General features: G+C 36.4%; 2 protein-coding genes across 2 annotated transcripts; both read right to left on the bottom strand.

The window, feature by feature from the left end:
• Window positions 1-3,640: 3,640 nt before the first annotated feature.
• LOC306884199 (uncharacterized protein) lies at window positions 3,641-10,953 on the bottom strand (the record flags this gene model as incomplete). The annotated part of the gene is made up of 5 exons (XM_079439918.1): window positions 3,641-6,204; window positions 7,174-7,277; window positions 9,933-10,045; window positions 10,123-10,496; window positions 10,914-10,953. 5 exons carry the CDS (start codon window positions 10,951-10,953, stop codon window positions 5,825-5,827), a joined length of 1,011 nt encoding a protein of 336 aa, XP_079296044.1. The 3' UTR covers window positions 3,641-5,824.
• Window positions 10,954-12,292: 1,339 nt separating this feature from the next.
• LOC306883918 (sodium-dependent lysophosphatidylcholine symporter 1-A-like) lies at window positions 12,293-24,054 on the bottom strand. Its single transcript, XM_079439444.1, has 14 exons — window positions 23,798-24,054; window positions 22,209-22,346; window positions 20,867-20,991; window positions 18,476-18,599; window positions 17,947-18,025; window positions 17,450-17,595; window positions 17,270-17,360; window positions 16,223-16,344; window positions 15,691-15,774; window positions 15,320-15,403; window positions 15,117-15,229; window positions 13,910-14,053; window positions 13,603-13,782; window positions 12,293-13,482 (listed from the first exon to the last, which is right to left on the bottom strand). The coding sequence occupies exons 1-14, from the start codon at window positions 23,885-23,887 to the stop codon at window positions 13,428-13,430; spliced, it is 1,575 nt and encodes a 524-aa protein (XP_079295570.1). The 5' UTR covers window positions 23,888-24,054; the 3' UTR covers window positions 12,293-13,427.
• Window positions 24,055-24,665: the final 611 nt, after the last annotated feature.

The raw sequence follows: 24,665 nt of genomic DNA, 5'->3' as shown, positions 1-24,665 counted from the left end.
GTGCCTAGCGGCCATAACCCATCCCTTATATATCCAACAAAAAGGGAGGGGAATTAATAAACTAAGCGCAGGTGTATGACATTCCCATAGATGGATTCAACCACCCTGCTACAATAGCAATTAAAAAAAGAGAGAGATGTTAAAAATGAATGAGAAAAATAAATAGCCTAACGTTACATAAGTAATCAGATCACATAACAATAAGCATAACAATCTTTCCTACAAAACATAAATTCATATTAAATCAAAATTACACAAAAATGACCAAAGATGAGCGTCGCCCTTCTCTTACAGGAGGTAGATATGCGTGACCCTGGACCTCAAAACCAGTCATAAAGGTCATTTATTTTCAATTGAGATGTCATTAGGATAGGACATTATCTAACCGAGATACAAAAAAAATAAAATCATCTTTAAAGTTGTGTGACACACTGTCTATTCACAATTGGAATGTTTGTTTTGTTATTAATATTTATTATTTATTTATTAATGCATGTATTTATTTATGCGAAGAGTTTATTGTGCACACAGTCATCTATCAAGTATCACCACTAAAGACTGAGTTTACATCAATACAGTTCTAGCCACCAGAGAAAGCACGTGCTGCGGGTTACCATGGTGATGCGGGTTGTGTTTACCTCAGAGTCGCTACCAAGCTGCGGCCGCGGAAAGACACAGAAGTTTGCTTCTGCGCTTGTTTATCCTCATAATTCAGGTATGTTCTCATTTAAAAGGTGAAAATGTGTTATAATGATTGTAAAAACAGGCGGGTACACATTTCCTATGTGTTTGAAAGTGTATTTACGGTGATTAATTGAGTAACGTTAGATTGATCCAGATGAAAGTAACGTTACCGGTAAATGACAGTTTCGCTTCTCCTGTAAATAATAAAACATTTATTATTATTTACAGGAGAATAATAATAATACATTTAGTTCAGCATGTGATAATTAAACAGAAAGCGATTCAGAAGATATAAATGTATATTTGAATAGAGTATGTATACAGTTTATGAGAGTGACTGCTAATTTGTGTGAAGTGTAACGTTAACCGTTACAATTTGAATTAAGTATTCATATATTTACGGTAGGATTTTTGGCATAAAAGAAAAATCGATAATTTTGACCCAAACATTGTATTGTTGGCTATTGCTACAAATATACCTTATGCTACTTATAATATGGTTTTGTGTCACAGTGACAAGTGAAACCATGACGTCATTGGAGGCGGAGCTTCAGATAAATAGAGTGGCGGAGTGGACTGACATCTTAAAGTTCAGCAGGTGTAATCGGGACAGGATCTCTGCTGTTGATCTCCGACCGCTTCCCCGTCGCACAACATCTCGAAGTTCATCTGGGGTGATTCAGGAGTTTACGGAGGATTTACCTGTTATCAACGGCCGTGGACCGTGATATGAACCTTAAAGTGTTGTGCCTGTCTCTCCTTCTTTTTGAAGCCTCCTGTTTCAGTGAGTAGTCTATTTCTGATAAATCGTTCAAACTATAATAAAATGAATTTTGTTCAGTACTGTAAGTTGTTATGTTAGGCGGAAATAAAACAAGTCTTAAGAGGAAAGGCTGTAATATGTTACCAAACTGAAACTGAAAAAAGTGCTCAAGTCATGTAACTTTTAGACGCTTTCTCTGAACAATAACAGAAGCAAACCGTTTTGCAAACCGTGTTTAATGGGAAAACCAGTTTATGGAAATTTGTACAGACATATTGCATAAAACAAAATGGTATATCAAATCATTTTGTTATATATTTTATAACATAGCTGAGAATCATCCTTAAACAATGTTTAGAAGAAAAAAAAATCCTGAAACCTGAAAAAATGTATTGGTGATTTAAAAACAAATCCCATTGTTTTTGCCTTTTTGATGTCTATTCATGCCATTTTATTTTTAGAAAAACTTAGTCCTAGTGTCCTCTACAGAGGACATAGAAAAAAATATGAATAAAATATAATTTTTCAAAAATGTTAATTTTAAAAAAATGTCTAATGCTCTAAACAATGAAAAATACTAAATTCACAAAGCTTTTTTGGGGGTGTCTCAGGAGGATAGGGCAGCATAATGACAATGTTTTAGCCTATTCATAGCACTTTAAAAGGGGGCACCTTAAGGTACGTTGACTACAAGGTACATATTTGTACCTTATTTGTCCCAAATGGTACATTAATACCTTAAACGTACTTATAGGTACTTTAAAAGTAAATGTGAAGTTTTAGTAGCCTACATTTTGAAAGGTTACCCAAGAGTAAACAGAAAAGGGTTTTAAAAAACTGAATTAATATGAAGAAAAAACGTCCATAATATGATCACAAACTTATGTTGAGTTTCAGTAGAACTTTAGATTCTTTAACTTATTGAAAGGCTTAGAGACGTATTAGACCTAACAGATCTTTTATTGGACTGATCAATCAAGGAAAACTGAGACTATTCAGCATTCCTATCAGCTTAATAATAATAAAGATTTTCCATTATTACGTGTTCTTCCATTACTACGTGTATGTGGCATGGGGTTTTTCATAACTCCTTTATAAGGACTTAAGGAAATAGTTTTATCGAGAGTTTCAGTGTGGTTCACTGAAGTTTATCGAGAGTTTCAGTGTGCCCCCCCCCCCCCCCCCATTTCATTCATCCTTGCCAAGAAATAGCATTACATCCTCGACAGCTAGATCAGTACACGGTTCCTCATAAAGGTTTATCTATATTAAATACAACTAAAATATTTATTTAAATTATATAAACATACTGAAATAATCTCATCAACCAAGTAAGTGATTATGATAATCAATCATTGTTTTTTTTCTCTCCTTCACTCTCTAGCTGAGTTTGAGATTACTGTTCCCAGAGACACTGTCACTGGGTTTTACGGTGAGGCGCTGATCCTCCCCTGCACCTTCCCTATGGACAGCTCATGGGATCTGAAAAGCACTGTTATCACCTGGCAGCGCGGACTGGATGTTGTTCACAGCTTCTACTACAGTCAGGACCAGCTCGACCGTCAGAATCAGCATTATGTCAACCGCACCAGTCTGTCCATTCAGGAGATGGCAGGAGGAAACGCATCACTCAAACTGGACAAAGTCACTCTTCAGGACACCGGCCTGTACACCTGCTCCGTCAGCACAAACACTGGCAGCCAGAAGAAGAGCTTTGGAGTTAAAATTGCAGGTAAAAAAGCAACATCATGGACCGATGTTATTAGAAAATCATGTGAATCAATATCAAAGTCTCACAATATGACTGAATCTATCCTGAATGTCTATGTTCTGTTGATGTTTTTCAGCGTTCTACTCTGAACCTCGTCTGCAGTTCTCATTGTTAACTGATGGAGTGAATCTTCTTGTGACCTCAGATGGAGGTTACCCTTCTCCCACACTACAGTGGCTGATGGAGAACTCAGACATCACTAACCAGACACAAACACACCTCACGCAGGACACACAGACAGGACTTTATGTTGTGTCTAGTTGGATAAGTCTCACCGAAGTGTCAAATTCATCTTTGACGTTCATACTGCACAACAAACACCTGGGACAAGACATCAGGAGAGACATCCAGCTCTACTCAGGTAAAGACTTTCAAAAACAGAAGTTATTTTAAAATGCTCCTGAATCATCAATAAAATGTTTAAAACTGATTTTATTTTAATTCAATTTCTTTGAACAGATAAGAGTGAGAGACAAGAAGAGTCGGCATACAGATGTCATGGATGCTTCATATATATCCCAGTTATTCTGCTGCTGCTGCTGATCGCAATGAGTGTATTGTTTGTGTTCATTAAAAGAAGAAGAGAACAGACCAACCAAAATGGCTTTAAAGAAATGGGGCACCCTTCTGAAAATCAAAGTCTGAATGGAAAAAATTCAATATGTCCATAATGGTTATGTTACAAAACCACTTCAAAGAACTGTTGTACTATTTATTTAATTTTTTACGAAAAATGTTCTGTGATTTGTATAATGGACAACAGCATATATTTTTGTTGTTTACAGTGAAATACACTATATTTTGTTATTATTGTTACTTCCTAACCTTTGCAGCTTTTAACATGCTCTGATCCTTTTACATTACTATTTGTAACATTTCAAACAATCATTCTAGTGCTCTATGAAACAGATAACTGTAGTGTCTCTCCCATCTGAACGAACCAGGGGCCAGTTGCATAAATATAGGCATGTTAATATTAACAACTAGTTAATATTAAAAACTAGTTCACCAACTACCAGTTAGCCGAAGGGTAACCTGTCTTACATTTAATTTCAAATTAGAGCAGTATACCTTTTTGTAACTGATTTTAAAATGTTATGACCAGTCTAGAAGAAAAAATAATTTGTTAACATTTAAAGACTATTCTAAGCAGTTTATGCAACTGGACCTTGGACTATCTTGGTGCTACACAGTTTTAACAGACCCAGCATCTTGTCACTCATAACATGTTATGTGCAGCATTGTTCATTTCCTACTGTGCAAAATTCAGTATTGAGGTCATTTTTTTTTTTACTTTTAGCTACTGGCAGCGTGACATTGCAGTACATTAACAATGTTTGCTAAACTATTTATTGTAAAAAAAAAATTTTTAGACTGTTTTTTTTTTAAATTTGCTAAACTTTTTAAAACTAAACCGCATTGAGATTTCAATTATAGTATGGACTGTGAAAAACCATATAATGATATTAGTGTTTGTAATATTCCAAATGTTCTATTCAGAATGGTTACACTTGCATCTGTAGTAGGTGTATGCATTTACATTAAGAAAACACTGCAGAAAAATAAAATACCTTCTTGCAAAGTATCTCACCAGTGTCGTTACACAGATCATGACTGTACATGTACATCTAGCTTTTTCCTCTTTAAAAATCCTGTCGGTTAGTGCTAACGGAAATCAAATCACATAATCAGAAGGAATTGTTCCAGAAATAATGGCAGTACACACAGTTTATTCAAATTAACAACCATTACAGTCCTGTGGAGATTATCGCACAAATGAAAAGGTCAGACTGGGTGAGGAACACAAAATGTCTTTTTATATCCACAACTGACGTGATATGAATAGGCGCTGCACTGAATGAGAACAGTTAAGTCTGATTTTACACACAAGTCTTGAAATTTCATTGTACAGACAGCAAGACCAAACATGTGCCCATGAAGACCCATAATGACATTAGATATGAACAGCTTCTCCTAAAGATTACAGTTAACAGGGTGTTCTGATTCAAGAGTTGAAAAGGCTTTGTTTAAACAAAGAATAAAAAGGCATTACCATGGAAACCAGGAAGCCATGTAACAAAGGTAATTTAATATCTCTCAATGCATGGATTATCAATCAAGAAAACAAATTTCCTGCAATACTTGTTTTAATAATTAAGCATTGCATGGCTCTTTGGTTTATTTGTAAAAAAAAAAAAAAAATAACCAAAAGAAGACTTTCTAACAAGTTCTTAATTTTGAACTAAATGCCATCTGAAAAATAATAATCATCTGAGTCTTGTGCAAGGTCTAGTTTTCTTACAACACCCTGCTCTATCAGATCATAGTGGACACTCTGGTTTCTCCTTAAATGGTGAAAATAACGGAAAGCCCAAGCCTTCGTTTTTATTTTCAGCAGAATTCCTTTCCTCTGAGATGAAGGATGGCAGAAACACCTCATCCAGTTGCCTGTCTCCCATTGTTGATTCATCTATATCAGGATGTTCTTCCATCTTTTCATAGACAATAACTGACGTCATTGTGGAACCTTTGTCCTCCTGAAGAAATTTTTCCACTCTCTGAACCTTCTTTGGTGAGTAACTTGAACCCTTAGTCATGTTCTTCATTTACCGGTCGCCAGACCAATCCAAGGATGCAACGTCAAGCTGCTTCATGGGATCTAAATCTGGCTTTTCAGATCCTACAATACTCTTACTGATTGCCATAAAAATCTCCACATCCCCTTGTTTCTCTTCTTCCATCTCTTTCCTTTCCTCCTCTATGAACTCCACTGTACCAGTGTGAGATGTGTTCTGTCTCTTATCATGGTCCTCCTCAGAAGATATCAGGGTAACAGAGGCAACAAAGTCCTTGTGGGTGTAGGACCTCTGTGGCTCTTTGGCCAGTTTGGCTTCAAACCAGATAACATCATAATTTCTATGAGCCAAAGTTGAGAAAGGAGAAGTTACAGGGTCAGAGAAGAGTACTTGATCACTGCTTACAAACCCTGATACACAGAAAAAAAAGAGAGCAGAGGTTATGATTTCACTGGCTTGTGCACTAATGAGGAAATCTACTTATTTTTAACAAACTGCTAAAAATCTTTTTCAGTAATTTAAGCTGAATTAAAACAAGTCAGAAAAGTGTAAATTTAAACACCTGGATGTGTGTGGGATGTGTTTGTTTGTGTCTGATAAATGTTCCACAAAGTCAGTGTCACTATAGACACTACAGTGTCCATAATTGTCTATGATGCTGTGTTTGGATGCTTGACTAAAAGTGTTGACTGTAGCTGCATAACAGCTGTTGATAAAAAGCTTGACCCCTTGGTAATGATGTCGTGTGGAGACCTGCACATTCACCTGCTGACCCAGAAGGTACACAGCAGACCTGACTGGAGAAGACCAGGAGTCTACAGTATAGATACATGAGACCATCAGTATCATTTTACAGTGCCTGGTTGACGGATTAAATCAGGGCTAGTTCAAAAACATTCTTGAAAGTGTGGGAATGTAAAAAAAAAAATGCTTCTGGGCAAGTCACAACATGCATTGTAATGGCAGAGACTTTGGAATGCAACTCCTCTCGTCTGTTGCATGTTTACAGTGCATTACATAAGGGATTCCCTCCCCTAATATATATATTAGAGTTGATCCATGAAGTGCCTGCCCGTTACTGCAATTGCTTGCCTTTTTAACCTAACCCAACTGACAACACAATTAAAATATTGTCTGTGTTTAGTAAAGTTCATATTCATAAACAAACTATTTTATATTGCTTTAAAATTCCAGGATATAACTTGCAGGAAATCTCTGTAGCAATCTGTTGTGTTGAAGCTATGCGATGTTTATCTGTCAAGTGCAGACTGGAAAATGTGTGATATAAGACTGTTATTGCATAATGATAATGTGTTCCTTTCTATAACAGTGTGTTTGTTCATAAAAATACAGCTTGCCGTGTGATCCCCTGGTCTTACCGTCCATCAGCTGAATCCAAAAGTCACCAGATCTGCTCCTGATAAGTTTGCACAATAAGGTCTGAGATGTGGGACTCACCATCAGACTGTGCACATGATGCTCCCTAAATAATAAACAGAACAGTGTTGTTCCTCACCCTGAACTATAAAAACACAATTAGCTAGGATCTTACCTCTTACATAACAATCATTTTGTGATTGTACCTTGGTAAATATTTAGTGACAAATCAATTTGTGCTAAAAGAGTTAACCATTTTACTATTGTAATGCTGCAGCAATGCCGTCAAACCCCTGAAGAATAAATTCACCACCAGTTCCCTGGAGATTTTATGAGTTTTTATCATTTTATTTTCATGAGTAAAAAAGTCTGTGGTGTACAACAAAATATACAATTATGAATGATGTATAACATAAACTGCACACATTCACATCCCAAACATTTTTAATGTAGTTACTTATTACCAGAGCTGGGTAGATTACTTACAAATTGTAGTCCGTTACATTACTAACTGCAGCTGATTGATTATTTTGATTATTTTTAGATTACTCTTGACCTAAGTCATTTATCACATTGATTTAAATAGCATAAGCTTGTACCATATTGATATACAAATACAAAGTGTAAAAAAATAAAAATATACACACACACACACACACACACACACACACACACACACACATTACATAAAGTCAAGGTTTACCAAACTGGAGTTTATAAATGAACTGCAGTGGGTTTGTGACCTTAATGAAAAGCTAATAATTAATTAAATCATAAAAATGTAAAATTAAATTAGGCTAAGTCATTTTAAAACAACATCAATCAAAATAAAACGCTTACTAAAATAATAAATATTTTATTTGTTTACCAGCATGTCATGATGTGACCATTAACCAACATCAGACAACTGTGAACATGCAAATGTGATAGTTAATTAAAATAATTTGTTTTATTGAATTTGTACATTTTAATGAGTTTAAAAGACAAAGGCTTTACAAAGATATGGTTAAATAACCTACTGAGTGATATTTTAAATAAAAATGTGTTCATCAGTAGTTGATGCAATGTTGAAACACTTCTAAACCTGAAATTACTTTGGTAAATCCAGTGGTCAAATGCTGTGTAGCCACCTGACTAATGACAGACTAAAAACGGAAAGACTTTCTGAATGTATAAGCAGTAGGCTATTTTAGAAAGGAACATTTAAAGGGGACCTATTATGCCCCTTTTTACAAGATGTAAAATAACTCTCTGATGTCCCCAGAGCGTATATGAAGTTTTAGCTCAATATACCCCACAGATAAATTTTTACAGCTTGTTAAAATTGCCACTTTTAGGGTATGAGCCAAAACGGGCTGTTTTGAGTGTGTTGCTTTAAATGCGAGTGAGCTGCTGCTCCCGGAAAAGAGGGTGGAGCTTCAAGAGCTCAAGCTCAGGCATTAGCAGTGCTAGCCTTTGCAAATAAACATTTCACCATTAATACAAGCCTGTTATCTTTACAGAATACTACTCGGTTTCAAAGTCAGTCTTCTGATTATATATGTGCATAATAAATACGCGTTTATGAATTACACAGACAGGGAGCTCGGCGGGATAATGATAACAACATAGCTGGGCTCATGCTATTACAAGTCCCACTTCTAATCATGAGCTCGACTCGCATTGCTCTCATATGCAACTTTTAACAAGCACATTCATATTCACAATCATTCTGATAGCACTTGAAGGCAGTATCAGTGTAAACACACAGAGACAATGATAGCTTTAGCAATAAGCCTTACAGAGTGCCAAGAAGCTCTTTCAGAAAGGCAATTTGGAAAACAAACGCGTGATACTTACTTTGTCTGGAGCTGACGTTCGTGCACGAAGCGTTGGTATTGATTCCTAAACATTTAGGGGACGTTACCGATTTTTTCCGTGATATATCCTTCGAAAATTAAATTTAACCACAACGTCCTCGGGTCAGATGGGAGGAGGTTATGGCGACTCCTACGTTCATTAGTGCATCCCAAAATACAACACAAAGCCTCTTTGGCGCTGATATTTATATATCTCCAGTAATGGAGGACCGCATCTTCTCACTCAGGACTGTGTCTATGCTAGTAGGGCAGCGAGCGTCACAAATGGGTGCGACTTTTCCCCCTCAATGACGTGAACAGAGGGAGAATCTGAAACAGCTTGTTTGGAGAGACTGTTTATGATTTATTGGTTTTATAAAAAAAATGAGTTGGTGGATTTTTAACATCATAGGCTGGTTGTTTTCACACACTGCGGCCACACAACTGTGTTCAAACACCTTATAAAAGTGATTTTTGCATAATAGGTCCCCTTTAAAAGATTAAAAACAGGAATTAGGGTGATTCAATAAATTTGGAGTAAAAATAGCCCATGTAATCATGTGTAATCACTGTAGTCTGATGACAAGTATCTTAATAGCCTATGTAATTTAATCTAGTCACAAGTACTTAATTCTTTAATTTGATTAGGTAATCCAGATTATAATCAGTTACAACCCAGCTCTGTTTATTACAACAAAGTATTTATTTGTTTGTTTAGCTCTTCCTAAACCGAAGAGAGATTGCATATGTTCGTGTTACATGAACATTTGTATTCATTAATAATAAAAAAAAAAAAAAAAAAAAAATCACATTGTAAAACAAAGTGTGTGGTAAATATTAATTGACGATACTCTACGACGTAGCCTAAAGCCACACGGAAAAAGCGAAATTTAAAGTTGAGACTCATTCAGAACCTGAATTACCTTTTATAGCGACACTCCACGCCCAGGTTGACTCTGTGGTGATGGAGTGAGTTTCGGTCTGATTGCGGCAAGTAATGCAGGACATATTTGTAGGCAACGCAATCAGGAAACACCTTTCAGTTGGAAATTCTTCGTGTCATTATTTGGCAATGATTAATGACAGACTACATTCTTTGGAGATGTCGCTCACCTGTTGTTCTCCCTGACAGTAGGTGAGCGCGTACCTGAAGAGTAGATCCTTACGCGGCTCAAGGACGCCATTACTTTTGCAGGTTTCTCCTAGCGTCAGCTCCTCTGCGATGGCTGAGAAACCGTATAAATTCTTTTTTACCCATAAAACGAACCCAGAGCGTGAGCAAGTCACCGACACAACCGGGAGCCGGCTGTATGTGGGCAGGTAATCCTCGCCAGGTGTTCGGCCACGGATGCGCCGGACAGGCGCCGCAGGACTCTGGTGCGTCAAGTCCGGCGTGTTTGTGAACGGATCGCGCTCTAGAAGTTTCCCAGTCTGGGGAATCCCAGAGTTTTTCTCGTGAGCTGTTCTTGGGCGATCCGCGCTTTTATCTAATGAAGATGAAGCTGAGACACTATTTAACAGTGTTGGGCTGGAGAAAATGCCAAGAATCAAACATAGAACTACACGAGTTATGCTGTTCACTTTCATATCAATAATCTACAAGTATTTTTTTATTATGCTTTACGTATCGTTTTCCTAATTCCTACAGGTGTGATCTACACAATCAAAAAGGCCTTTCGTGAAAGGTTCGGTCGGGGATTAGATGTTATTGGTCTATGAACGGGGTGATTTGTAATTAATTTCCGCTCGCGCTGTGCAGCATTGGTCACTAGAGCGCGCCACACGGCTGAAGAAACGGCTTCCATACAATCACAAGGGGTCTGATCTGAACCTAAAGCGTGTGCACTCTACGCAAGACTGTCCCAGATCTGAAAAATGCAAAACTCAGTTGCATTAAATCTAACATCTAGGAGCGTTAGCCAGCGTTAGGGTCGCATGTCCCATCGCGAGAATTCGAAGAAAACTTTCCCGTTAGTTTAATTATTAGATATTGCAATCAAAATATTTAATAACATTTTCCTTGCTAATATTTTCTTTCTATTCGCAAGAAAATGTTCCATCAAAATAAGAAAAGGAATAGGGAATTATTATTTAAATGACTTTGTCTTCATATTAGTTAGTGGCCTTAGCAACACCAGTGTCATGATGAGTTTGGTTTCCATATATAACAACTAGCCTTTTGCTAAAAATATGAAACCTATTAAACCACAGTTATTTTTCACAATTAGTTATTTTTTATGAAATTTCAAACACCAAAACCAGTCTAATTACTAAATAAATTAAACAGGGTTTCTGCAGGTATCATAGCCTATAACCCTCATCTAATTTAATGCTTTTTAATGCCATTTAAAAAATTTTTTTAATATAAATATACATTTTATATACTTTTTTTTTTACTACACACACTACCAGTCAAAGATTTTGTTTTTGAAACAAGTATCTTCTTCACAAGGCTGCCATAATAGTAATATTGAGAAATATTACTTAAATTTAAAATAAATGTTTTCTGTGTGAATGTGTTAATGTAATTTATTCCTGTGATCAAAGCTGAATTGTCATTACGCTAGTCTTCAGTGTCACACATTCCTTCAGAAATCATTCTAATATGCTGATGTACTGCTCTGTTATGATTATTGGTGCTCAATCATTAATAACGCTTATCAATATTGAGCTTTTTTTCTGCTTTATATTTTTGTGTAAATCATGATACATTTAACTTTTCAGCATAAATTTCAAAAATAAATTTCAATTTAATTTATCTTTGTTGAAAGTATTTAAAAAATTTGTGAATGGTAATATATTATGGTTTCCACACACAAAAAAAGGAATAGCACAACTGTTTTCTATATTGATAATCAAAAACGTTTCCTGAGCAGCAAATCAGCACATATGATCACATATATCATTTCACAATATTACTGTTTTTATTGTATTTTTGATAAAATAAATGAAGCCTTAGTAAGCATAAGAGACTTCTTTCAGAAACATTAAAAAATCTTAATGATCCCAAACGTTGACCAGTTATAGGCCTATGTTTTAAATTAACCATTCAATTTGGCATTAATGCAATGATGATAATCTTGGATATGTGAGAAACTACATAATATAAATGATCACTTCTATATCAGTTCTTACTTACTGAAATCAGCATATTTGTGTTCTATGAGAGGGCACATGCCCCCTCACTTTGAATGGGCATGACGCCTCTGGCCCTGTGACAATGACTCTGTGATAATCGATGGAGTTCCGGTGTTGATAACGGCAAATAACGAAGGACATATTTGACAATTAGTTGTTATTGATGAAATTAAAACACCAAACCCACTCCAGGTACATAAAGATCTTTTGAAGGTTTGATAGTATTTACAACACAATATATTTACAGGACTCCGCATTTACAGGAGAGAAGTAAACTTAAGTTCAACAACATTACAGGCAACTAATCAGCACAAAACGTCTAATTGAGAAACAATAGCTCAGACTACTCTAGATCTCAGAACATGGAAGTTGACCTTACAGAACCATCTTTAAATTCACTATCCGGTCTGTGAATCAGCTTAAACTGCTTCATGTGCACCATCATCTTTAACACACACATATATATATATATACAAAAATGTACAGAGATACTGACATTTCGTGTTGGAAAAAATACTGCACCATACTAAACATAAAAAAATTTGAATCTAAATGTTCCTTTAGTCTGTCACTGACTCTTTGGCACAGCTGCACAGATTCAGGGAATTGATGTTCCTATGAGCATGACTTAAATTTATTTGTGTATAATTTGATCAGGTTTCAGAAAATCTCTTCACTTTCTTACTCAATAGAAGGCACTATAAATAAATACAGAACCATACAAAATTGACGCAGACATATAAGTGTCATCTTCCTCACGCTGATATACTGCCCACACAAGAACAATGATGTCAGGTCATCTTTAAAGAAACGGAGTGATTTTTGTTGTTGTTGTTCAAATATTTCACCCCAAATGCAAAAACAAGTCAACAATTCTTCATCATATTGAGGAAATATGTCCTCAAACAACTGCAACTCCTTCGCATTCAGAAACCAAATATGAATCCATCATCTCAAATGAGAAAACAAAATATGCAACAAAATATGATGTATTAGTAGATGTTAAATTCGAACCTCATATTGATCATACAAGTCTCCCTTTCTCCTCTCCAGGGAGAGCTGTTACTGTAAGCAGCAAATAGGATCTTGTAGTTGGTTAGTTGTATAAATTTGTAGCTGTGAAAACAGTAGTGCAGATTTTTAAGGGTTCATTATTCTTCATTGGTCTAGTTAACCAACTGAGTGAGGAAAGTTCTGTATCTCGAAGTTCAGCTGATAGATTTCCTCATTGCAGTGGTTAAGATGTATTTTGGTGCCCTCTGTAGGTCAGAGCTAGTATTTCATGCTGTCATGTCAGGCTTCAAGGCCTCCATCTCAGACTCAAGTTCTTCATTCCTGCAGGTGAGAAACAATACTCTTATTTTCAATATGACTAAAGTGCCACTCATGACATTTTATAAGACCTTGGAAAAAAAGAAAAAGAAATACAGATATAATTGTAGGTATATGTCCTACCGCAGGAGTAGCTGCAGCTGTTTGTTGTTGTACTGCCTGCGTTCTTCATTGATGGGATATGTTTTAAATATGAGCAGCCCCAGAGCTATAAGTGATACAGGAGCAGCCGACACCAATATCTTCAATGTCAGATTCACAGAATCAGACTGAACACAAGCTCGCGTCACATAACCTGCAAAGCTAAAGGGACAGAAATCAGAAGAACCTAAATATGAGCAGACCAAATAAGAAGGCCAGAATCTAAGTCACAAACCAATAAATGGGCTTTTTAATACACATGCACTGAGGAAGACAGGGAGTGAGCTACCTTAATGCTAGTGTTGATACTCCAAGCGACACTCCAGAGGCGAATTTGGTGAAAAAAACATAGAAAGAGTAGAAAATAGCTTCATGGCCTTGAGAGGTGGGATTCTGGACTTTAAAATCATCTACCACATCTGGAAGCATGGACCTGAAATAGAAGCATCTATATGAACTTGGTATTTAAGGTACTGGTATCAGATGTGTTAGTTATATCAACTCATGAATCTAAAAAAAATATATATATCCACAACTTGTTAATATGATTATTTATTCAAGGAATTGACATCATTTACTCCTGTGACTGAGAGGTAAAAAAAAGGACAATATTTTAAGACAAGTAAATATAACCACCATTCAAATGTTTGGGGTCAGTAAGATGTTTGAATATTTTAAAAAGGTCTTTTATGCTTACCAAGGCTGCATTTCTTTGATAAAAAATACAGTTAAAATAGTAATATTATGAAAAATTATTATTATAATTTAAAAATGACTGTTTTCTACTTTAATTTTTTTATTCCTGTGATGGCAAAACCACATTTTCAGCAGCAATTACTTCGGTCTTCAGTGTCACATGATCCTTCAGAAATCATTCTAAAATGCTGACTTTGATTATTAAGATTTTAGTTTTATTATTAAGATTTCTTATTATCATCAATGCTGAAAACAGCTGTTTTTGTGGAAACCATTGTTCACTTTTTCAGGATTCTTTGATGAATAGAAAAAAAGAGCAGCATTTATTTGAAAAATAAATCTTTTGTTACATTATAAATACTTGTACTGTCACTTTTGATAAATTTTAATACATCCTTGCTAAACTTAATTTCTTATTGATCCCGAACTTATGAATCATAGTAATGTATTACCATATTCAGAATATTTCATAAATGTTTCTTACAAATTTTTTTATATTGTACAAATGTGAATCTCCAACAAAATAAGAAAAGGGCATTTTTAGTTGTATGGGTGGATGATTTATGTTCATATTGGTGAATGGCACTAGCACATCAAGAGTTTGGTTCCCATGTATAACAACTTGCAATTCAAGTCACACAAATGTCTGCTGAATGTACACATTTTTGGGGGAAGTCATATTTCTATAGACTTTTGTTATAGGTGCTTCCTTTTAATATCAGCTAGCAGACATCTTGAAATACATCTCGGTCTTCTTTCTCTTTGACTATACAGAACAACTGGCACAGAAAAACACTCACCAGGGCAGGAGGAAGGCCACTGCTACACTGGCACCAGCTGCGATAGATACTATGTAGGACACGATGAGACTACTCTTTACACACACCACCAGGATCATGAAGGGCACCGCCCACTAAAACAATAACACACACACACACACAAAATTAATCATGACTGCCAACACACACATCTCACACTAATGTAACAAGCATCAGAAACTCACTGGTATGCCAATGTATACAGCAGTCTTTTTCCCAAAGCGGCAGAGGAACCACTGCCACATGGGAATAGTAAGAGTGGCAGACAGCTGGGAAGACAAATCACACAAACATTTATTTACGTTTGACCCCAACAAAATCTCATTACCATATTATGCAACACCAAGATAATAGTGCACACACTGCTGAAGATTAAACAGTCTTTTCATCTGTCAACTCAAAGTCATGCTGCTTCTAAACCAGTAATGCATGTCTTTCATCACTATGGAGACTGCTAACCTCATCCAAATTGCTGAGTGCTGTTATAACACCCAACCAAACAATTCACAAGCGTACAAAAACACTTATTCAAGCAGTCGGTTGAAAACACACTCACCATGATGACCAGTAAGATGTTCTGAAAATCCTCTCTGAATCCCAGTGTGTACTTGATGAACACAGCAAAATTTCCCTCCAGCAGCTGAGAAAGGAAAACAGACAGACGACATGAGATCGATGATTATTGTCCATACGGTGTCTTCATTGCAAACCCAACCTCAGTCTCAAAACAATTCTGAACTTTACTTTCGACTGCAAACCTGTCCTGATGCTGACTATGATTCTAAACCTAATCTCTTCCATGGCAGCCTGTCTCTCTCTCTTTGTGTCTCTCTTTGTTTTAACACACAGAGCTCATCTCTGTAACGTAGAGCTGTGCTGTGGTCAGTTCCAGAAACTGCTCTCTCTCATACATATCACATGTGTTTGTCTCCTGAAAAACTGTCTAGTTAAAACACAAAATTTGCAGCTTTTGTAAATGATGTGGAATAAGATATCTATCATCATACAACAGAAATAAACATAGGTACAACTAAGCATTTCAGAACAAATGTGACACGTTGTAGATGTATCTCTAAAGTTTTTCTTACCATGAAGGCCAGAGAAGTGAAGAGGAAGGCCAGCACCAGTTTAACATATGGCCCATGACCCATCACCAGCCGCAAACCGGTCTGAAATGACACATGCTTCTGTGCTTTTAAACCAACCCGATCTGAAAAAGACAGAATAAAATCATTAAATGCACCAAAATACACATTCGGTGTTAATTGACCAAGTTTCTTTGTGAACGTAAACAGCCTACAATTACACCCGGGTTTCAACTTGAATTTACAAACCCCTGGGGGTTCATGAAGGGCAAGGGTCGTATTTAAATAAAACAAAAAAAGTTGTATTTTATATGTTCAATTACAAAAATGGAAAATTACAAGTAATTTAAAAATACAATCAATCAAATACAAAACACTTAATACAAATATTAAATATTTTATTTGTTTACCTGCCAAGGTAATGCACCAGGTAATACTTTACAATAAGGTTCAATTCATAAGCATTATTAATTAATTTGGTCTCATCAACTATCACTGAGCAAATCGCATTTATTAATCTAGGTTTGATGTTCATTTATAAATATTCTATTGTTTATTGTTAATCCATGATCAACTATTATTATTTTAAACAACTTGAAATTTTAAAACGTGTTAGTATATGTAGAGCATGAACAAAGATTAATAAACAATGTAAAAGTATTGATCATTGTTAGTTTATGATACGTACCCCTGGTTTCACAGACAAGGCTTAAGCCTAATCCTAGACTAAAATGTAAGTCTGAGCTGTTTCAACTGAAATAAACGTGCACTGACTGATCTTAAAATATATCAGTGCCTTTGTTTTGTCTCAAGATGCACACTAGTAATGTTTTTTTCTAAGCATGTTTATAAAAATTACTTAAATGTCCTAATTGAACTATGGCCTAATCCTGGCTTAGTCTAAGACATGTTTGTGAAACCGGGCCGTAATGCATTATATCGCTATTCCCTTGCTGTAAAATGGTTTCTCTTGGCTTATTTTTGTATTACATATTTTGTAAAGACTCCGTGTGAATAATGTGAATGTTTATGTAAAGGGAAGTAACTCACTGTCCTGCTCTCTCACTCCAAAAAACAGCACAACAGCACACAGGACATAGATCAAACTTATGACTGCAGATGCAACCATATATGCACGCCTCTGTGAAAGAGAGAGAGATATGATGATCAAGGTGCTAGAGGTTGATATGAAACGGTCTTCTGCTTTATAATGACCACACCCCCTCTCACCTCATTTAATATTTTGTCATCCAAGATCTGAGAGTTATTGTCATGCACAGAGTGATTGAAGCTATTGCAGGGGGTGTTGGCCATGCCTACAATCTGCCCCTGAACGGCAGTGCCAATTACTGTACCCAACACCTCTACAGTCATGCCTGAGAGAGAAAGAGAACAGAAAAACTGTCAGATTGTTTACACTGGGAAGAACAGGTGTCACACATAATACACTACCATTCAGAATGAATACTTTTATTCAACAAGGATGCATTAAACTGATCAAAAGTGACAGTAAAAACAGTCTAAATCCTGTTGTTCTGAACTTGTGCATCATAGAATCCTAAAAATAATGTATGAAGGTTTCTGCGAAAACATTAAGCAGCACAACTTTTTTCAACATTGATTTTAAGAAGAAATGTTTCTTGCTTTTACAGTTATAATGTGGTTGTTGCATGTATTATCTAGCTGATTGCAACAGCAAGGCATACAATGAGTATTCATGCTCTTACGGTACGCTGTGGCTGAATCTCGTTCCTGCTGTTCATTGCTGATGAACATTGTCAGAGCAGAGTAAGGCACATGAAAGCACTAAACAGACAAACACACAGTGTTACTCACTGCTGGCTCACAACAGAATGGCATAAATATGCAAATTAACAATTGCAATTATTATGCAATACCAGTCAAAAGTTTGGACACCTTCTCATTCTTCACTATACAATAAAGTTATTAAAACTACAAAACAACACAAATGGAAGTGCGAATATGTGATTTAAACAATTTTTGCTATGATTTGCTATGTATGCATCCAATGTATCCTGTCCTATTCATCTTTTTTTTTTATTTTTTATAAAAACTCTAAATAAATACATTAAATAATGAGTATTTAAGTAGTTAGTTGAAAAGACATTTAAGCTTAAACATTTAGATTAACCCTTTTTTTATTGTGTCCAAAGGTTTGACAAGTAGTTGACATTCAAGTATATAATATCACAGTGTATAATGCTAAATTTAATTCCTCAAAAAACGTGTACTAACTGTCAGGAGAGTCTGGAAGAGGCAGTAGAAGAGCAGATACCACATCACCTTTCCCTGCTCTATAGGTGGAACTACCCATATCAGGAAATAACACAACACAGCTGGTATGGTGGACACCAGAATCCTGCAGAAAGAAAACAGTCATCTTCATCTAATTGTACTATGGCTTATTGTAGATGTGGAGCTTTAGGGGAAGAACCGGGAATGCACAGATCGGTTAAGAACTGATGCAAAAACCCCACACAGCATCTCTGCTCGTGTGAAGTTTGAGGGTGAATGCGGTCACAGTGGACTGTGTCCGGGTGTATGAACTCATCTGTATGAGGTTAAGTGAGGTAATGAGCACGAACCTCATCTCTATGAAGTTTACTGATCTTTCCCCTGTGGCTCTAAACAAGAGGGTTTCATTGGATTTTTAACTAACCGAGCCAGCTAGACATTGGCAGGATGTGAAAAGGATTTCTCTAATCACACCATCTCATTCCAAAACTCCAGGCACTAATCCGATCAGAGAGTCTACTAGGAAAACAGTGACCATTAAGAGACACTTCAAAATCGAAAGTTCACAATGACAGCAGTGTATACAGCAGGAGAGGAAAAACATTGTACAATGAGCTCTTCTTTCATTTCTATTATCAATATAGGGCCTGGGGAGACTACAGAATGTGTGTTGGCCACATTGCATTTTGGAATACAGTATTTTTCACTCAAATGTGTGCTCCATTGTATTGGCATTTAACAGTGTTTGCTTCACCATGACCAAAAATTAGCCAACTATGACATGTTCAATTTACCACCTTGAAAACACGACAGAACCACATCCTGAATTACCCAATTACCCAAACTGTATAACCAAAACTTTATTTTCGGTTTTAGCTAAATGAAAACTTTAATTTTGGATTCGACAAAAAAATATTTTGGTGTATGACTAGATTAAAAATGGTCTGCTAAATAAATACATGCATTATTACTTTAAGCAATGTCAGTCTATGAATAGAGCAAGATTTGTGCAATTCGGGACATCAGCATAAGACCACTACCTCTGATATGCAGAGAGGAAATGGTTAATGTCTTATTCACTCTTGCAGATGCATGACAGTCTATAATTGCAGCTGCTCTGTTCTTTGTCATAAGTGTCCCATAGGCAGCTGTAAAACCCTCCCAGTACATTACTGGGGTTGCCCACCCTGGAGAAGTCCAATACATGAAGTCCTCATTTTTGCTCCTTCCTTATCATAAACAGCACTGATATCTTCATGCCACCAGGCTTTTAAAGTACACACTCTACAGAAACCAGGTGATTAACAGAGCACTTTAGCACCACAATACATGATATTACATCAATACATTGACAGAAGGTATTGATTTTTGAATGGGCAAATTAACTTTTCATTTCGTAGTTAGAAGTGACAACATGGTCAAAACAAAATATGTTGAATGTATTTGAATAATATGTATTTTTGAAAAAAAAAAAACAACACGATCAAAATACATGATGCGTCGCATCCTATTATAATATTTTAAATAAGTATTTATAATTTTCTTATTGTGGTCAAGAAACCTGTTCCTGTGGTCTGTTCCAAAACTGAAACAGTGTCTTACACAGCACTAACAAACCACAGTTTTAAACAGTGCCTCTCTCAGCTCTCCTGCATCATGCTTACGCTCTGATTGGTCAGTTCTGGTGGTGTGGTCGGTTAAGCCAATCAGAAAGCAAGAGGTTTTTTTCTGCACTCATCATCAGTTTTCCCACATGCTATTAATACACACACACCCCTTACAAACATAACAATACATTTGCATAGTATTTCATTTCAACCCCTTGATCATCTCATGTTTTGTATGCCTGTATTCATACTACAAACTAAATATTGGTGTGACAACAATCTTCAATCAAATATTTCAGAAAAAGTTTCTATTTCACACCATTTTCATTTTCTCAGAATTGTTAGGCTGGATAGTGTTTCATAATGAACACTTATAAAAAGAACCAGTTCCTACTAATAAAGTGTGAGGATGAGTGTGCTCTTAACTGATGGGGATTGTAGATTTTTGCTTTCTACTTTTCATGCCACATCTGAGTGCAGTCAAAATCCCAGAGAAATGATAACACGTGGTGCTTTTGTACACTCTAGTAACCTCCTGTACACAACCCAGAGCAGATGGACTCGTCTCTATCACCATGGCTACTGCTCATTTCTCTGTCTTAAATGCATCTCTCTTTCTCTCTCTGTGAATACCCACCCAGTCCCAGAGTTTCAGCTTAGTAGATACAGAGTTTTCATTTCCTTTTAATTTACTCATAAATTTAGAAAACAATCCCATGCATATTGCACATCCAACACACATTACAGGATCATTTCACTGTGTGCATTTCTGACCATCACATACCAGGGCATCATACGTCCGTGCCGTGTCCATGGGCTTCTGCTTACGAAAAACCCAACTACAGGATCAGTCACAGCATCCCAGGCCCGACCCACAAACAGAATCACAGAAGCATGGAGGGGATCCATCTAGAAAGACAGATTCAGTCATTAATTAATGTAGGATTTACAGTAAATGCAGCAAAGCTCACTAAAAGGTCCTAAAGAACCAATTCCAATGCAATGACTGTAGATCAATTATATTTGTTAGGAACATCCCACCGTGAAAGACATAATTCACCACAATGCAGTGTGTAACTTTCCTGTGTTTGGTTGAATGTAAACTATATTATAGTTTGCATCAAATTACAAAAATGTTTTGTGTTTCTAATGCAGCGACTGTGGGAGGGATGGTAAATTTGACATCGTTCTCTCCTCTGACTGCCATTATCACTCTCTCTCAATGTTTTTCCTGTTTTTGAAAGTTGTGAAAACACTATCGTGAAGTTTTTCTATTGATATTTTAGCAATTGGGAATGCAAAAAAATTTTGTGGTACTTTCCGATTCACTGCTCTCAAAGTTTACCCAACTATGACAACTTCCGATGCTGAGAAACCTGGAGATGTGAAAAAGGTCTATTGTCATAAAATGTGAACTGTATTATCACACAGTTCTATATATAAAGTTGGATATAAGTATATTCATATGTACAATCTATTCACATAAGAGATATTTTATGCAGCAAATCCTGGTTGCATGATTCTTTAGTTTATATCACCGCAAAATTTACCTACATTATCGCACAGCTCTATATATAAAAACACAGAAGCAAGCTATTTTGTTTGAATGTGTGAAATGTCTGATTTATTATCCGCTATTGGTAAATAACTAGAAGAATAACAAAGTAAAGTAAACAGTAAAACTATCTCCGCTACAAACAAGTGTTAATGATTATGAATTAAAATAACAATTACAAATACCAATTTGCAATATCAAGCCAATAACAGATTGTTCTTCAACCACATAATGCTTCATCTGGTGCCAAATGTTGAATTCACTAGGATGCGGTGCACACAGCAAGACAGATCAGTGTTATATCTGCTTTCTGCCCTCTCACATGCTCTCTTTCTCGCTCTCCCACACTTGTTTCTGCCCTTGACCTGGGGCTCTGGGCCATTGTTCTCTTGCTTTGTTTGATTACAGCAAGGAGAAATTATTTTCTCACCATTCTATCTAGTAATATGGAGTGATATGATACAGAAACAAAAATGATCTCTGAGCCAGTTTGTTTTTTTAATCAGGTGTTGAGGCCTCATGGCATAGATCCTCTGCCTTTCAGTTATAGCGTTCCTATATGTATGCTCACCAGTGCCACATCAAGCAAGAAGATTTGCAGAAAGAAGCCCAGGGCAGTGGCTGTGATCTGATACGGAGCCCCTCCGATTGCAAAACACACCTTGTTCCAGACAGTCAGAGCTCTTTTCCTCTCCTGCTGTGGTGAGAGCTGAAAGGAGGACAAAAAAAAGAGGTTATGAAGAGATGCACAATGACTGATTGTAGCAAGAAAAACAAGAGCCATGAGAGACCGGTGAACTTCTCACCGCAAGATGACACGATAAAATTCTAACTGGAGGAGCTGATTTAGTTTGGACTCTTTGTGTTTGTGAGACGTTCTTTTGAAGCTCTTAAAAAAATAAAAATAAAATCCCAGTGCTCCACATGAAAGATTACTGAGAACTGCTGGAAGGCTCTTAGCATTTCAGTCCAGCAGTAATAAGACCCTCAAGTTTCCTCTGCAGGGACATTCCAGTTAAACTGGACTTTTAACTCTTCTACCTGCATTTTAAGGGTATCCTTCATTCTGTCACTGATTGGACTGCTTGCACAATTGTCTTTAATTTAGGTGGTCTAGTTAACAACTTTGAGATGCTTATAGAATTCCTTCCTCTGACTGGAAAATGCTGCAACAGACTGCAATCTCACATTATGAGAATTACGGTTTAGTGTAGCTAACTATTTTCATTGGTCCCTCTCTCTCTCTCTCTATATATATATATTATTATTAGTATCAAAAGTACACTGGTTAAGGGTAGAAGGGATACAGCTAAAACATGCGCACATCAATACAACATAATTTGTGTCACACTGTACATCAATAATAACTGTTTCGCATTATTGTAAAGGGTAGGTTTAGGGTAGGTGTAGACTTTAATAAAACACAATCTAATGGGTAGAAATTGTAATTTATTGTTAGCTTCCTGTTTTAGCTGTATAGCTTCTAGCCACAACCAAGTACACTGCATGGTAGTTTTGCAAGCTTTCCTTATGTTGCTATCCTGTCTTTTAATGATAGCAAATAACATGTGAGAAGGAGGGTGAATTAATGCAGTGCTCGACATTATTTACATCTGACTTTTATGTGTAATAATGGCATGGGAATTTCACCACCCACTATGAGTCATATCGACAGTAGCCTACATCATGGACAGCATGCATTCTGGAAACATTGACATTTTTATAAATGGTTAACCAACAACACCAAACAAACAACAGTAAATTACGCCTTAATACATCTTGTTTGCTTGTTAAATTAAAAATCTATTCCCTCCGGGTAAAGGAACACGTCCCCTTTAAATCCGGCTTTTCTTCGCAGACACGCCTCACTGAAGCTAGTGTGCATTACAAAAATATAGTCCATCGGCTGAACGTATATTTCTGTTTACAAATATGATATCAATGTCAGTCGTCTGTAGAAAGTAAGCACTTCCGCATAAACCTTAACGGTCGCGAGCGTATGGCACGTGCTGCTGTAATCATTATATTTATTCAGCATCAATCTAAACTCCCGCCTTATCAATTAACCCCAACGTCTGCTCTAGAAGTACCTACTTGAAAAAAAAAAGTAGTGCAAAAAAATGAAGTATCAATTATTTAATTCATATCCAGGTGACCTACCTTAACAATTTTGATTCCATCTTGATTCACAGTTTTGGCTGCATGTAACAAACCGGATGAGAACTGTTCGGCTCCCTCTCCTCTTGCCATAACACCAATCAGAGGTGTTTTTATTTCAGGAGCAGATCGAGCTGCTTTCTTCTTGTGTTAAGGTTAAGTAACACTGTTTGACAAAGTACTGCTTCCACAAGCTAAGAAAACGAGATTCTGATCTCCACTTCTCTGCCTCGTTTGAAAGCTGAAGCGTGTCCACGCCCACGCGGTTTATTTCCCCACCGACACGCATCGAAAGATGTGCACACGAAGGCAAACGCCGAGATGAATATTTTTCATTTATAAACACACACACACACACACACACACACACACACACACACACACACACACACACACATATATTAAATCCGGCTTTAATATATGTGTGTGTGTGCGTATATATATATATATATATATATATACGCACACACACAAAACATTTTATAATTTGAATTATAATTATTATATATAATTATAATTAATGATGGCACATATGTGTGGTAAAGCATAGTGGCAAAGGTGAGGTTGGATTATGGATCAATGCAGAACCCCACAGCCTCAAGGACCCTCAAAAACCTTATTTTGCATGGCCCAGGATTAGTAAAGGAAGGAAGTGACTTTTCGTTGAACACCATGTAAATGACCACTAGGGTGGCAAGACACTTGGTGCTGATTACTGTACATTTTACACCCCTGGAAAAAAATAAAAAGTAAGACGGGGACTTGGTTCTATTCATAAGTTCTATTCAGTAAATCAATAAAGTTAAAAGCAGAAAATAACATTCATCTTCTACATTCTACCTCTAAAAGTTGCTGATCCTCTTAACTCATT

Source organism: Barbus barbus (genome assembly GCF_936440315.1).
Source record: "Barbus barbus genome assembly, chromosome: 18".
Taxonomy (NCBI): domain Eukaryota; kingdom Metazoa; phylum Chordata; class Actinopteri; order Cypriniformes; family Cyprinidae; genus Barbus; species Barbus barbus.
This window is presented reverse-complemented; position numbering and strand designations above follow the sequence as displayed.

What these genes read in the sequence shown, in the direction of transcription:
- LOC306883918 (XM_079439444.1), bottom strand. Translation starts at nt 23,887, where the DNA reads ATGGCAAGAGGAGAGGGAGCCGAACAGTTCTCATCCGGTTTGTTACAT. An exon ending in AGATTCAGCCACAGCGTACC is followed by an intron (nt 17,596 to 17,946) that starts GTAAGAGCATGA and finishes TTTCTCTCTCAG; the next exon opens with GCATGACTGTAGAGGTGTTG. An exon ending in TGGAGTGAGAGAGCAGGACA is followed by an intron (nt 16,345 to 17,269) that starts GTGAGTTACTTC and finishes TGTCTTTTTCAG; the next exon opens with ATCGGGTTGGTTTAAAAGCA.